This window comes from Pollachius pollachius (assembly GCF_949987615.1).
Source record: "Pollachius pollachius genome assembly, chromosome: 19".
Lineage (NCBI taxonomy): Eukaryota > Metazoa > Chordata > Actinopteri > Gadiformes > Gadidae > Pollachius > Pollachius pollachius.
The window spans coordinates 11,688,377-11,701,510 of NC_136952.1; the positions used below are offsets into that span (position 1 = coordinate 11,688,377).

General features: G+C 46.4%; 2 protein-coding genes across 2 annotated transcripts; one reads left to right on the forward strand and one right to left on the reverse strand.

Annotated features, from left to right (window-relative positions):
- Positions 1-2,892: 2,892 nt before the first annotated feature.
- ercc4 (excision repair cross-complementation group 4) lies at positions 2,893-9,376 on the forward strand. The gene is made up of 11 exons (XM_079756639.1): positions 2,893-3,194; positions 3,524-3,704; positions 4,009-4,204; positions 4,468-4,675; positions 5,046-5,226; positions 5,873-6,004; positions 6,133-6,237; positions 6,385-7,003; positions 7,360-7,452; positions 7,604-7,716; positions 8,110-9,376. The coding sequence occupies exons 1-11, from the start codon at positions 3,018-3,020 to the stop codon at positions 8,841-8,843; spliced, it is 2,739 nt and encodes a 912-aa protein (XP_079612765.1). The 5' UTR covers positions 2,893-3,017; the 3' UTR covers positions 8,844-9,376.
- Positions 9,377-10,243: 867 nt separating this feature from the next.
- LOC307090258 (heterogeneous nuclear ribonucleoprotein A0-like) lies at positions 10,244-11,107 on the reverse strand (the record flags this gene model as incomplete). The annotated part of the gene is made up of 4 exons (XM_079756834.1): positions 10,993-11,107; positions 10,811-10,906; positions 10,560-10,706; positions 10,244-10,372 (listed from the first exon to the last, which is right to left on the reverse strand). Exons 1-4 carry the CDS (start codon positions 11,026-11,028, stop codon positions 10,244-10,246), a joined length of 408 nt encoding a protein of 135 aa, XP_079612960.1. The 5' UTR covers positions 11,029-11,107.
- Positions 11,108-13,134: the final 2,027 nt, after the last annotated feature.

The window sequence follows — 13,134 nt, forward strand, 5'->3', positions numbered from 1 at the left end:
TTACCTCTACCATTTTTCTCTCTCTCTCTCTCTCTCTCTCTCTCTTCTCGTTCTCTCTCTCGTTCTCTCTCTCTCTCTCTCGTTCCCGCTCTCTCTCTTGTTCTCTCTCTGGTTCTGTCTCCCCCTCTCTCTCCTTATCTCTCTGTCTGTGTCTCTTCCTCCCTCTCTCCCTCTCTCACACCCCAGCAGGCAGCTGGGCAGCATTAAGCATCCAGTAGAAGTCTCATGTCACCCTCAGGTCTGCCATCAATTTCAAGCTGTTCTCCTCTCATTTACAGCCATGCCGCGCCATCCGTGATGTCATCAGCAAACCACAACCACCACCAGCAGTACACTGCCGGCTGCCAAGAACTCACACACACACACACACATACAAACACCACTCATTCTCCTCCCCGCTATCAGGGGGCAGTGTGTGCGTGTGTGTGTGCGTGTGTGTGTGTGTGCGTGTGTGCGTGTGTGTGCGTGTGTGTGTGCATGTGTGTGTGTGTGCGTGTGTGTGTGTGTGTATGTGTGTGTGTGTGCGTTTGTGTGTCTTAGTATGTGTGTGTGACCGGGCCCTGCTGGGGTCTTTCACACTGAGGGCCGACCCAGCACGGCGGCTCCTGGGGGCCTGTGCTTGTGCTTGTTCCACTAGGCTCTTCTTATGGATCATTTGATTGTAATTTAGTGTACGATTAACACATATATATACACACAATAATGGCAGAGTCAATGATGGTTGCAAGTGTTGCATTCTGAAATGGTGTGAACTGCATACTCATGCACGCACAGACGCACACACTCAAACAGACATGCACACACAAAGCTTACGATTGATTTAACCTTTAAGGGAAGTAAAACGGTCCGCACACATATATGCATGCATAAACAATCACACTCACAAATCGTAATGACTTACCCTTAGAGTGAAGTAAATTGATAATTTGTAAAATATACATACACACACACAGAAACACAGGCGCACTCACACACAGACACCAATACACATACACACTCAAATCTTAATGGACAAACTCAGTTTTTCAAATCTTGAGTGATTGACAAACTCTCTGGGTAATGTAAATCAGTCACACATATGCGCATACACTCACACAAACACACGTCCCCCCCCCCTCCACACACACACTCAAACACACACACACACACACACACACACACACACACACACACACACACACACACACACACACTCACCCCACCCCCGAAACACAAACAATACATCTCTATAAGTAGCCTGCTAGTCACGTATGGAGGTTATCTTCCCTGTGAGATGGGATATCAACTGAGATATTAAAAAAAAAACCTCTCCTTTAGCCCAAAGCACTCTACTGATCTCTACTGGTTAAAAAAAAACGCTACATTAAATCATTTTCGATTTCATACTAAGCCTCTTTGAATAAAGGAATACAATACAAGAGTAAAAAAAACAAGTTCAAACATGTATATGTGTGAATGCACTTGGAGAATGAATCGAACATAATTTAATATTCCTAATGATCTGATTGGTCATAGGGGCTGTTATGGTACAAAAAGGGAGCGACGTTAATCATTATTAAATCATGTCCGGTGCTGATGTAGATTAAACTGACGCTCTTCACACTAAACTAAACTGGTCATCCCATTTGGATGATAGAGTCCCATCCTTGCGTCCCGGGGGTTCTGAATCCAGACGTGATAAACGGCCTTTCAGGCATCAGGCATGTTGTGGAGGTATCCAAAACCCAGAAGGACTGATGAGATACCATTGGAAAACTACAACAATACATTATGTTGACGTGGAACTTTTCTATGAAGAAAAAATATATTGGCCAGATTTTGGGGTACTTTATTAAAGAGTTTGTTAACGTCTAATTTAACTTCTGAAATAGACCTTCATCCCTCATTGAATTCCCTCATCAAGATAATGAGCAGAATTGTGACACACACTCATACACAAACACACACACTCACACAAGCAGACACAAAGAGAGAGAGACACACACACACACACACACACACACACACACACACACACACACACACACATTATGTGTGTATTTTAGGGATCATTAAAAACATTTGTGAACTTGACATTACACAAGGAAAATACAAAATGTTCTGTTTCACTCATGGGGAACATTACACACAGGACCACTCACACAGCTAAACATCAAATATGGACATTTCTAGTCGTATGTCTCAAAAAGTGGTGAGTCACTAACGGTACAACTCTATTTGACATAGCCTGAAGGGATGGAGTAAAATGTGTGTGTGTGTGTGTGTGTGTGTGTGTGTGTGTGTGTGTGTGTGTGTGTGTGTGTGTGTGTGTGTGCGTGCGTGTGTGTGTGTGTGTGTGTTTGTGTGTGTGTGAGAGTGTGTGATTGAGTGGTTACGTGTGTCATTTCTATGTGTGGAACTCTAGTTTAATTATCAAATCCACTCTCTCTCACGGCTCTCCTCCACAGGGACTAGGGTACCACAGTCTGAAATAATTCAGGTGACACATTGTACTACCAGAGTTGACATGCAAGTCCATTGCTTTATACAGCTCGTGATCTACACATAGTATTGGTATTATTACACATTCCAAAGGAGGTGAGCATGCCAGGGACTTTGAGGAGGTGATCACCTCCTCAAAATGCCATATAAAGATTGGGCATTCTTTATATGCCCTGTTTATGCATATATACTAATTAGGTCATTGTAATCGGCTACAACGCAAATAAATCTTTCATCAGTGATTTATTAGTTAGAACATGACATTCATGCTATCGTGGTAACACTGCATGTTATAATACTCCGGTGTAACAGAGGGGGCTGTTTCTACTTTCACACACATGAAATATCTTTGTTGAGGCTCCATTCCCACGTGACCGGATATGCTTTTTCAAAACATTGGGAGCTTTCTAACCCGGCAGCTTTCATCGTCACTGCAACTTTCCCCGCCATGTATTGTTCTTTTTTAAATTAGTATTTGCAAGAAACATGGATTTATAATATTCTTTACATCCCTGTCAATCGATCGTGGCAGCAGCATGGCGGGACCTCTGCTGGAGTTTGAGACCGAGATGTTCTTGAGTCTGTTCGGCTCTGATGGGCTGCTGGTGACTGCAGAGGGTATGGGCATAGACCGCATCCTCCTGCAGTTCATGAGGGTCTACTCCGAAGAAGGGAGTCTGGTTCTGTTGCTCAACACGACCCCTCCTGAACAGGTGAGCCCCAGCATCAAATATTCATTGAAACGCTGTTATTTAGGTGGGTTTAAATGCTGGTTAGTTAAGAGTGTAAACTGATTTGTCTTAACTGAAGACATACCAGTGTAAGTGTGCATCAAGTTCTAAACCAGATTTTGATTATAATGGCTTGAACAAATCTACACTGTAAGTCATTGTTATGGCCCTACCCCCTCACAGTGTGTTATCGTTTTGTAACTTATATCTTTTAAAACTGCTTTACCGTCTTAGTGATGGCGTGTAATACACAACAGTCCAAAATAGATGGTTTGCGTTCATCGTCACTCAATCTCCCTCTTGCTATGTAGGAGTATTTTACTGAACAGTTACGAGTGGAAGGTGTCACCCACCTGCCCAAGACCGTGAACAGCGACATCCAAAGCGCAGAGCGCTACGACGTGTACACCCTGGGAGGAGTGCTGTTCGTCACCAGCAGAATCCTGGTGGTGGATTTCCTAACTGACCGCATCCCTGCTGATCTCATATCAGGTGTTTACAGGGGCTGGGTACAACTTTGATTTGATTTTATCAGAAATGTAATTATAAAGAAATAATAGTTTGGTAATTCATTATCAGCAATTATCGGCTATGTATGAATTGATTTAATGTACATTCCTCAGTCTGCTCACCCTCACTGAGTGTTATCACATACATTGAAATGCATCGTATTGTAGGCTGTTGTCATGTGTAATTCCGTTACAGTAGTCTGTTATTTGATGGAGCCAAAGGCATACCTCCCCCTAGTGGACAGAGTGCTACACTACCATCTAACCCCTCGGCTGCCGCTCTCCAGGTATCTTGGTGTATCGCGCCCACAAGATCATCGAGTCATGCCAGGAAGCCTTCATCCTGCGTCTGTTCAGGCAGAAGAACAAGACGGGCTTCATCAAGGCCTTCACGGACAAGGCCACCGCCTTCTCCTCAGGATTCTGCCAGGTGGAGCGCGTCATGAGGAACCTCTTCGTCAAGAAGCTCTTCCTCTGGCCCAGGTGGGACCCCCAATAAGGGACACACACACCTCGCACGCACACACTTAAACATTGTATGTGTAAGGCTGTATGTGATTGTTTATAATCAGTCATGTTCATTGAGAACATCATCACTATTATCATCGTAGACTATACCTGATTTGGGAAATAAAGTTAAGACAGAACATTAGTATCTGCATCGTTTTAAAGCTAATGGTAGATAGAAGTTCAGAAGGAGATTGAGGCCTCATTTCCCCCCTCCCCTCTGGCTTCATCCCTTCCAGGTTCCAGGCGTCGGTGAATGGGGCCTTGGACCGACACAAGCCCGAGGTGGTGGAGCTTCACGTGGAGCTGACCCCGGCCATGCGGGCCATCCAGACCTCCGTCATGGACATCATGAGCGCCTGCCTGAAGGAGCTGAAGCGCTTCAACCCCAGCCTCGAGGCGGAGGACCTGTCCTTGGAGAACACCCTGGGCAGTGCCTTCGATAAGGTCCGCCGCCAACGCCAGAGGCGTCAGTTTGAATAGTTGACATTCTCGAATCCCTTCTGGGATTAATGAAATGCATCCTAGTTTGAAATGTTTGTTGTATCATTTTGTATTTATATATTCTGGATTTTACTAGAAAGGCATTTTTTTTATGAAAAGAAGTTACAAATACTGTGTTACTGTGTTAAACGAAACGTTCAGAAGGAAGTCATCTGATTGACTGCATCTGAAAAACAAACTTTTCCCATACAATTATTATGTAGAGCCCTCGTAAAATGCGAGTCGTCACAGTATTTTGCACAGAAGACCTCATGCAAAGCGATTTTATAAATGTGGCTGTGTAATGGCCCTTTCTACCCCCCCCCCCCCCCAGACCATCCGCCACTACCTGGACCCCCTGTGGCACCAGCTGGGGGCCAAGACCAAGGCCCTGGTGCAGGACCTGAAGGTGCTGCGGGTCCTGCTGCTCTACCTCACCCAGTACGACTGCGTCACCTTCCTCAACCTGCTGGAGTCCCTGCGCTCCAGCCAGAAGAACTTCGGCAGCAACTCTGGTGAGCAGGGCATCGAACACAGCAGGGTCTAGTGGTCAGGGGGCGGGACCCCCAGCAGACAGGATCTGGGTCTCCATTGTCTCATGAATGACTAAATCGTGTAAAGTAATAATCAATGCATTATAGCATATGATAAAAATGTAAAATGAAAAAAAAGACAGCATACAGAAATATGGCAAGTATGTTCTGTTCTCTGAAATGTTCATTTTAAAAGTGATTTGAAACTGCCAAGTACGGGAATATCTCAGGAAACATATGGTTTCCTGACTGGTTTATACCATGGTTAATGCCAACATTAGTTTGAACAATTTACTTCTATTGTTTGTGCCTTTCCATTGCTTATATCCAGTTCTCTGTCTCTTTGTGGTTACCTGCTCACTGGAGGTGGTTGCTCGCATTTATGGGGATTCAGTACACATATTCAGGTGCACGGTACAGAAACTAGGTCACAAATTAGAAGTGGGAGTATGAATTCATGCAGTATGTCATATTGTGTTGTAAACAATTGAAAGATATGCAACATATGCTATATGCACTATGTGGTACCCCACAAATGCTACGAAACAGGTTCTTGTAGGTGTAGCAGCATTGTTCCGTCTGTTTCAAAAGTGTGTAAAAATGTGTGGGATGTTGGCTGGAACTGCAGGCTGGCTGTTCCTGGACTCCAGTACCTCCATGTTTGTGAACGCCAGGAGCAGAGTTTACCGTTACCCCCAAAATAAGAAGAAGATGAAGATGGGCCTGGAGGCAGAAGCCAAGCAACCAACCGTGGCTACTGGTAATGGACGATAACAGAGGCTAACTACTAGTGCTGTGTTTTTAGACCTGATACTGGACACACGTTAACAAATGCTTGTTTTAATGCTCATGTCTATGCTTTCTCTCTAAACGGTGCAAACGTTGCAGAGGGGAGGCGGGAGCTGGTGCTTGAGAAGTCTCCCAAGTGGGAGGCTCTGACCGAGGTCCTTGAAGAGATCGAGAAGGAGAACCAGAACGCTGCACATGAACCAGGTGACCATATCTACGACCTCTAACCGTTATAGTTTATGATTTATTTTTTTGGGGGATACACGTCATCAATCAGCAGGTTGAGACTACAGATGTATGTGTGTCCGTGTCTGCGTATGGGCCATTTCCTCTACCTCCCCGGACCCTCAGGCCCCGTGCTGATCTGCGCCAGCGACGACCGTACGTGCGCCCAGCTCCACCAGTACATGAGCCGCGGCTCAGACGCGCTGCTCCACCGGCTGTACGCGCGCACCGTCGCCAAGCGGGACGCCGGCGCCGCCGCCGCCCTCCAGCTGGAGTCCCACCGCGAGGGCCGCGGCTGGGCCAAGAACAAGCCCCAGGACGACGCCGCCGCTGCCTCCAGGGGGAAGAAGACGGCGGCCGCCAGGCCCAAGAACGGCAAGCAGACGTCCAAGACGAAGAGCAGACCCTCCCTGACGCTGACCCAGATGGCGGGGGCGAAGGGCGGGGACGGGGGGGAACGGATGGGCAGCAGCGGAGACGAAGATGACGGCGGCGGCGGCGGCGAAGGGCTATCGGATGAAGAGGAAGCGCCGCTGAAGCTGGACCTGTCTTCGGACTGCTACTACGGCGTGGTGCAGGAACCCCTCACGGTCATCCACCCGCTGCGGGGCTGCACTGACCCCTACAGCCTGACGCGGGTACTGCACGAGGTGGAGCCCAGCTTCGTGGTGCTGTACGACGCGGAGCTCAGCTTCGTGCGTCAGCTGGAGATCTACAAGGCCAACCGCCCCGGGAAGACGCTGCGGTACGTGGGGCCGGATATGGGGGACGGGGGATGGGGGTTTAACGCCCGGTAGAGAACCTTTGTGTGAAAGGGCATCCCCTTGCTTTGGATGACGGCGTCTGCTTGATTACTGGATAGTTCAAAATAAGACGCAACATGCCAAAAGAAAAGAAGGAAGATGAGGACAGCACTCTGATTTGACTTAATCGCGACACAAATTGCCAAAGGCCCTTCTTCAGCGTATTTCTGTCAATGTTCAAAAGTCAAATTGAACTGTTTGTGTGTCCTAGGCTTTCCTTGTTTACTATTACTATATAATAATATCACGACACAAAGTCAATCTCGTTTTGACACATTTCTTACTTGTGGCCGTTCAGAGTGTATTTCCTGATCTATGGAGGATCCACGGAGGAACAGAAGTATCTCACCGCACTCTCCAAGGAGAAGAAAGCCTTCGAACACCTCATCAGGTACGCGGGTCGAGAACAAAGTACAGGCCTGTTGTGATACGTTGTCGTGTTCCAGTGTTGGGCTACAGATGTTGATGGTTGAGGGCTGCTCTCTGGGCTTGTGATGTATGATGCTGTGTTTTGAGGGGTCTGCTTTGTGTCTGTCCTACAGGGAGAAGGCGACCATGGTGGTGCCGGAAGAGCGAGAGGGTCGAGAAGACACCAATCTGGACCTGGCGAGGAATCTGGAGCCCGCCAACGCTACCACCAACACCCGCAAAGCAGGCACGGCTTCTTCATAGGACTCTCCACATGTCTAGTCTCTGTTTAGTTATCATTCAAAGCTTTCATCCACAGGGATATGAAGTGAATTCAGAATCACGTCAGTAGCAGGGAGGGGTTAGGGTGTTAAGTTCGATGATGCCAACAGATAGCTTGTTGACAATGGCCATGCGATCTAGTATATTTTGTCCGGGAGTCAAAATCCCTCGCTTTACGGACTGGTACAACGCAGGGCTCAGGGCCAACCCAGGGCCATGGTAAATGCACTAAATGTAATACGGTATAGTGGAACAATCTGTCAAAAAGGCGTCAGGGCATTTGAATGTAAAACCCTTTCTGTTGTCCCCCCGCCTTGCTCCTATCTAAATGGATTCTGTTGGTGCCCCCCCTCCGCAGGGGGCCAGGACCAGCCCAGGGAGCCCTCCCGGGTCATCGTGGACATGCGGGAGTTCCGCAGCGAGCTCCCCTCCCTGCTGCACCGCCGCGGGCTGGACATCGAGCCGGTCACCCTGGAGGTGGGCGACTACATCCTGACGGCGGACACCTGCGTGGAGCGCAAGAGCGTGAGCGACCTGATCGGCTCGCTGCAGAGCGGCCGCCTCTACACGCAGTGCGTGTCCATGACGCGCTACTACAGGCGGCCCGTGCTGCTCATCGAGTTCGACCCGGCCAAGCCCTTCTCGCTGGTGGCCCGCTCCGAGTTCCGCCACGAGCTGTCGGCCAACGACGTCACGTCCAAGCTGACGCTGCTCACCCTGCACTTCCCGCGCCTCCGCATCCTCTGGTGCCCCTCCCCCCACGCCACGGCCGAGCTCTTCGAGGAGATGAAGCGGGGCCGCGGCGAGCCGGACGCGGCGGCGGCGCAGGCCATCACGGCCGAGGCGGACGCCAAGACGGCGGAGCTGTACAACCCAGCGCCGTACGACTTCCTGCTGAAGATGCCGGGGGTCAACGCCAAGAACGTGCGGGCGCTGGTGAGCAAGGCGGACAGCCTGGCCGAGCTGGCCGAGTTCAGCCAGGAGAGGCTGGCGCAGGTCCTGGGGCACACCGGCAACGCCAAGATGCTGTACGAGTTCCTGCATAACGTAGCCGACGTGCCCGCGCCAGCTGTGAAGGGGAGACGGACGTGAGGGGACAGTGAAGACTTACTTCAATATTTTTATATGTCGAATTTCTGAACAGAATTCTGGTTGTTTTTTTATATGCCATTATGAAATTGTTAACTTAAGCTTGTGTGAAATATGTTATTTGAAATGTAAATGTAAATTTTATGACTTTTGTGACAAATACTTAAATGTGATATCGGACTGTGTTTTGATACATAATAATAAGGTATTCATTATATCTATATGCAATAAATCTGAATTAATAAAGTGGAATTGAGATACACTATAAATATTACACACAATGTGTCGATAAAGTTGTTCTTCTCTATAGAGCGCAACGGTGTGGTTCCGGAAGTATAAATCCCAATTTTATTTTCTCCATAGAGGTTTTGATTAAAAGCCATAATGTAACCATCCAAAGTATACCTACCACGCGCCATTATCTTATGAAACGATGGTATATGCATCTGTAGAAGCCACAAGTTAAAGACGCAAACTTCTAGTCTTTGGAAACACACGTTTTATTTGTAATTTGAAACCACCTACTACTGCTTCCCACAATCAAAGTGTAACAACACGTCTTTGATTGGTTGAGCTCACTGTTACCATGGAAGATTTGCATTTACCCTTTGCAATGGTTTATAGGATGAGTAGTTCCTTCAATCTTCATAAAAAATGATGTACACATTCTTGTACCTTTGCCTTTTCTCTCATTTTCCAATATATATATTTTTTCCCCGAGTGAAATGTTTAATGGTTGTTTCACTTGTTGTGAAAACGCCATAATCTGTCTCCTTTAACTTTAGACTCATTTGAATGAATGTGGAACGCCTCCACCTGGTATTGAACAGGTAGCGACAAAGACCTTATAATCAGGGGAGTAATTGCATGCAGGTGTGCTAAACGAACAGTGAATACCAGAGAGCAAACGGTATTCTACTGCTCCCAACAAACTTAGATTTTTAAGTGTACAATCCACACAACCTACCTGACCAACTAAGGTCAACTTCAACAGGCCAACTGGAGGCAAGTACAAGAAACTCTTAACGGCATAAAGGCTGTAGTTAATCCCAAGCCGAAGAAGACACTGACCTAAAAGTAAGCATCTGCAAACATTTTCTTTAGTGAGTTATTTTTTTTCTGCCAAAAGGCATAGACAAAATAGGCCTCTTCTTTTGTCCAGGAGGTCGTAGGTCGTAAATGGTCCCAATGACATCCATAAAAACGACTGCATTGGTAGAATATCTTCACAACACTCAAATATGTGGTTCTTAAAAGTGGGTAGTAGGGCCTCCTATCGGTGCTGCAATGTACTCAGTCTCATTTCACTTAAATGTTCAAATGGTTTCCAAGCCATTTGCCGCATCATTTATTTAATTTATTTCTCAATTGACATCACAAAACATTCCACATGTACATGTGGTTCATATCAGCTCTTTGTCCAGCCACTGGGCGTCCTCGAAGATGTAGCCCAGGCCCATGGAGGGCCTGGCCCTGGGTTGATACGCTCTGATGGAGGGGGAGTTTAGGATCAGGTCATCCCCGGATCCTCTCTGAAAAACAAGGGTTACCTGGTCAGGTGGTGTGACCGCGAACAACTGAAAACGTCTCAGAATAGCACAATGTTTAGCGCTGTCTTTACCCTGGATTTTATTTTCCTTTTTCAAAAAATGAATTGTAAAACCATGTTGAAGACATTTGGTCTGCCTTTAAGGGGATCATTGGAAGTTAGGGAATTACCTTTGGACTAACAACCCTTCGCACGGCCGCCAATTCTCCTCCAATGAAGTGAGGGCTGGCCATCTCCGCCTTGTCGGCCTCTTCCCCCGTGGCAAACCTGACGAAGCCCATCGCCTTGCTGTCTTCTGACTTGTAGTTTTTAAGGATCTGTGCGAGAGATCAAAAGTCACTGGCTGCAATAGCAGGTAAAGGAACTTCCCTTCAGTCATTTTGCTGCAAAACGCCTTTAAATGCAAGTTGTCTGGGTTCACCTTGCACCCAGTGACATTCCCCCAGTCTCTGAAGTAGGCCTGCATGTAGCCTTCGTTGATGAAGGCGTTCAACTGCATAACGATCAGTCCATGTTCCTGCCAAAACGCATAAATAAACAAGATGATCTCTGTGTAACATAGGTAGGGTAGGTATATGTTATAGTGAAATCATAGTGACTTACCAGCTGATAGTTTTTTTCCAAATCAGCCATGAACATCTTTGGTATGCAAATGTATGATCTCTTTTCTTGTGTTTTTGTACCTAAAAAAAATTATCAAATGACAATTGTGTGTGCGGGCATGTATGAATACAATACATACAATTGTTATACAGAATAAGGGTACGTACCATTGTCCATCTTTGCGCTGTGAACGAACTAGGCTTGTGTGAGGAAGAGATATGAAGGGAGAATCTTTAAAGCAAAGGGGGCTGGGTTACAATAAGGTATTTACTTGATGCAGAATGTTGTATTTCCATCTTAAGAAAATGAAGAGCAACATTCCATGCTCAGTGTGTCATCCACAAAACTTTAAAGGTTATAACATTGTTTCTGGAAGGCGTAAATAGTCAGGTTACAGATGGGGTGAGGTCTATTTGTAGCCTTTGTCTTTTACTGATTAGACTGCATTATCAGAATACACAGCAATCTAGTGTTCCCACACGCAGGGGTTCATTTGGCATAAAGCATACTAATATATATTAAAAACAAATATTTCAGAATTCAGCGGTCAAACAGCTGCATATGATTTAATACAAAAATCCATTCCAAGCTATATAATTAACCATATCAATGTAGATGGCAATGACAGAGGTCAAACGTTTTCTGTAAGTCTTTACAAGGTTTTCACACACTGCTGCTGGTATTTTGGCCCATTCCTCCATGCAGATCTCCTCTAGAGCAGTGATGTTTTTGGGCCTTCGCTGGGCAACACAGACTTTCAACTCCCTCCAAAGATTTTCTATGGGGTTGAGATCTGGAGACTGGCTAGGCCACTCCAGGACCTTGAAATGCTTCTTACGAAGCCACTCCTTCGTTGCCCGGGCGGTGTGTTTGGGGTCATTGTCATGCTGAAAGACCCAGCCACGTTTCATCTTCAGTGCCCTTGCTGATGGAAGGAGGTTTTCACTCAAAATCTCACGATACATGGCCCCATTCATTCTTTCCGTCACACAGATCAGACGTCCTGGTCCCTTGGCAGAAAAACAGCCCCAAAGCATGATGTTTCCACCCCCATGCTTCACTGTAGGTATGGTGTTCTTTGGATGCAACTCAGCATTCTTTCTCCTCCAAACACGAGTTCAGTTTTTACCAAAAAGTTCTATTTTGGTTTCATCTGACCATATGACATTCTCCCAATCTTGTTCTGGATCATCCAAATGCTCTCTAGCAAACTTCAAACGGGCCCGGACATGCACTGGCTTTAGCAGGGGGACACGTCTGGCACTGCAGGATTTGAGTCCCTGGCGGCGTAGTGTGTTAGTGATGGTAGCCTTTGTTACTTTGGTCCCAGCTCTCTGGAGGTCATTCACTAGGTCCCCCCGTGTGGTTCTGGGATTTTTGTTCACCGTTCTTGTGATCATTTTGACCCCACAGGGTGAGATCTTGCGTGGAGCCCCAGATTGAGGGAGATTATCAGTGGTCTTGTATGTATTCCATTTCCTAATAATTGCTCCCACAGTTGATTTCTTCACACCAAGCTGCTTACCTATTGCAGATTCAGACTTCCCAGCTTGGTGCAGGTCTACAATTGTGTTTCTGGTGTCCTTTGACAGCCCTTTGGTCTTGGCCATAGTGGTGTTTGGAGTTTGACTGTTTGAGGTTGTGGACAGGTGTCTTTTATACTGATAAGGAGTTCAAACAGGTGCCATTAATACAGGTAACGAGTGGAGGACAGAGGAGCCTCTTAAAGAAGAAGTTTCAGGTCTGTGACAGCCAGAAATCTTGCTGGTTTGTAGGTGACCAAATACTTATTTTCCACCATAATTTGCAAATAAATTCTTAAAAAATCAGACAATGTGATTTTCTGGATTTTTTTTTTTCATTTTGTCTCTCATAGCTGAGGTTTACCTATGATGAAAATTACAGGCCTCTCTCGTCTTTTTAAGTGGGAGAACTTGCACAATTGGTGGCTGACTAAATACTTTTTTGCCCTACTGTATGTATGTAAGTATGTATGTTTGTATATGTATGTACACTACACAATAAATTCAATTCACGATATTCAATGCAGAATATGGGTACATACCACTGTCCATCTTTGTGCTGTGAATGAACTAGGCTTGTGTGAGGAAGAGCTATGAAGGGAACCACTTTTAAAGCAAA

Excerpts from the sequence above, each read along its gene's own strand:
- ercc4 (XM_079756639.1), top strand. The coding sequence starts at position 3,018 with ATGGCGGGACCTCTGCTGGAGTTTGAGACCGAGATGTTCTTGAGTCTG. Across the intron at positions 3,195-3,523 it reads ACACGACCCCTCCTGAACAG|GAGTATTTTACTGAACAGTT; the intron begins GTGAGCCCCAGC and ends CTTGCTATGTAG. Across the intron at positions 6,238-6,384 it reads GAACGCTGCACATGAACCAG|GCCCCGTGCTGATCTGCGCC; the intron begins GTGACCATATCT and ends CCGGACCCTCAG.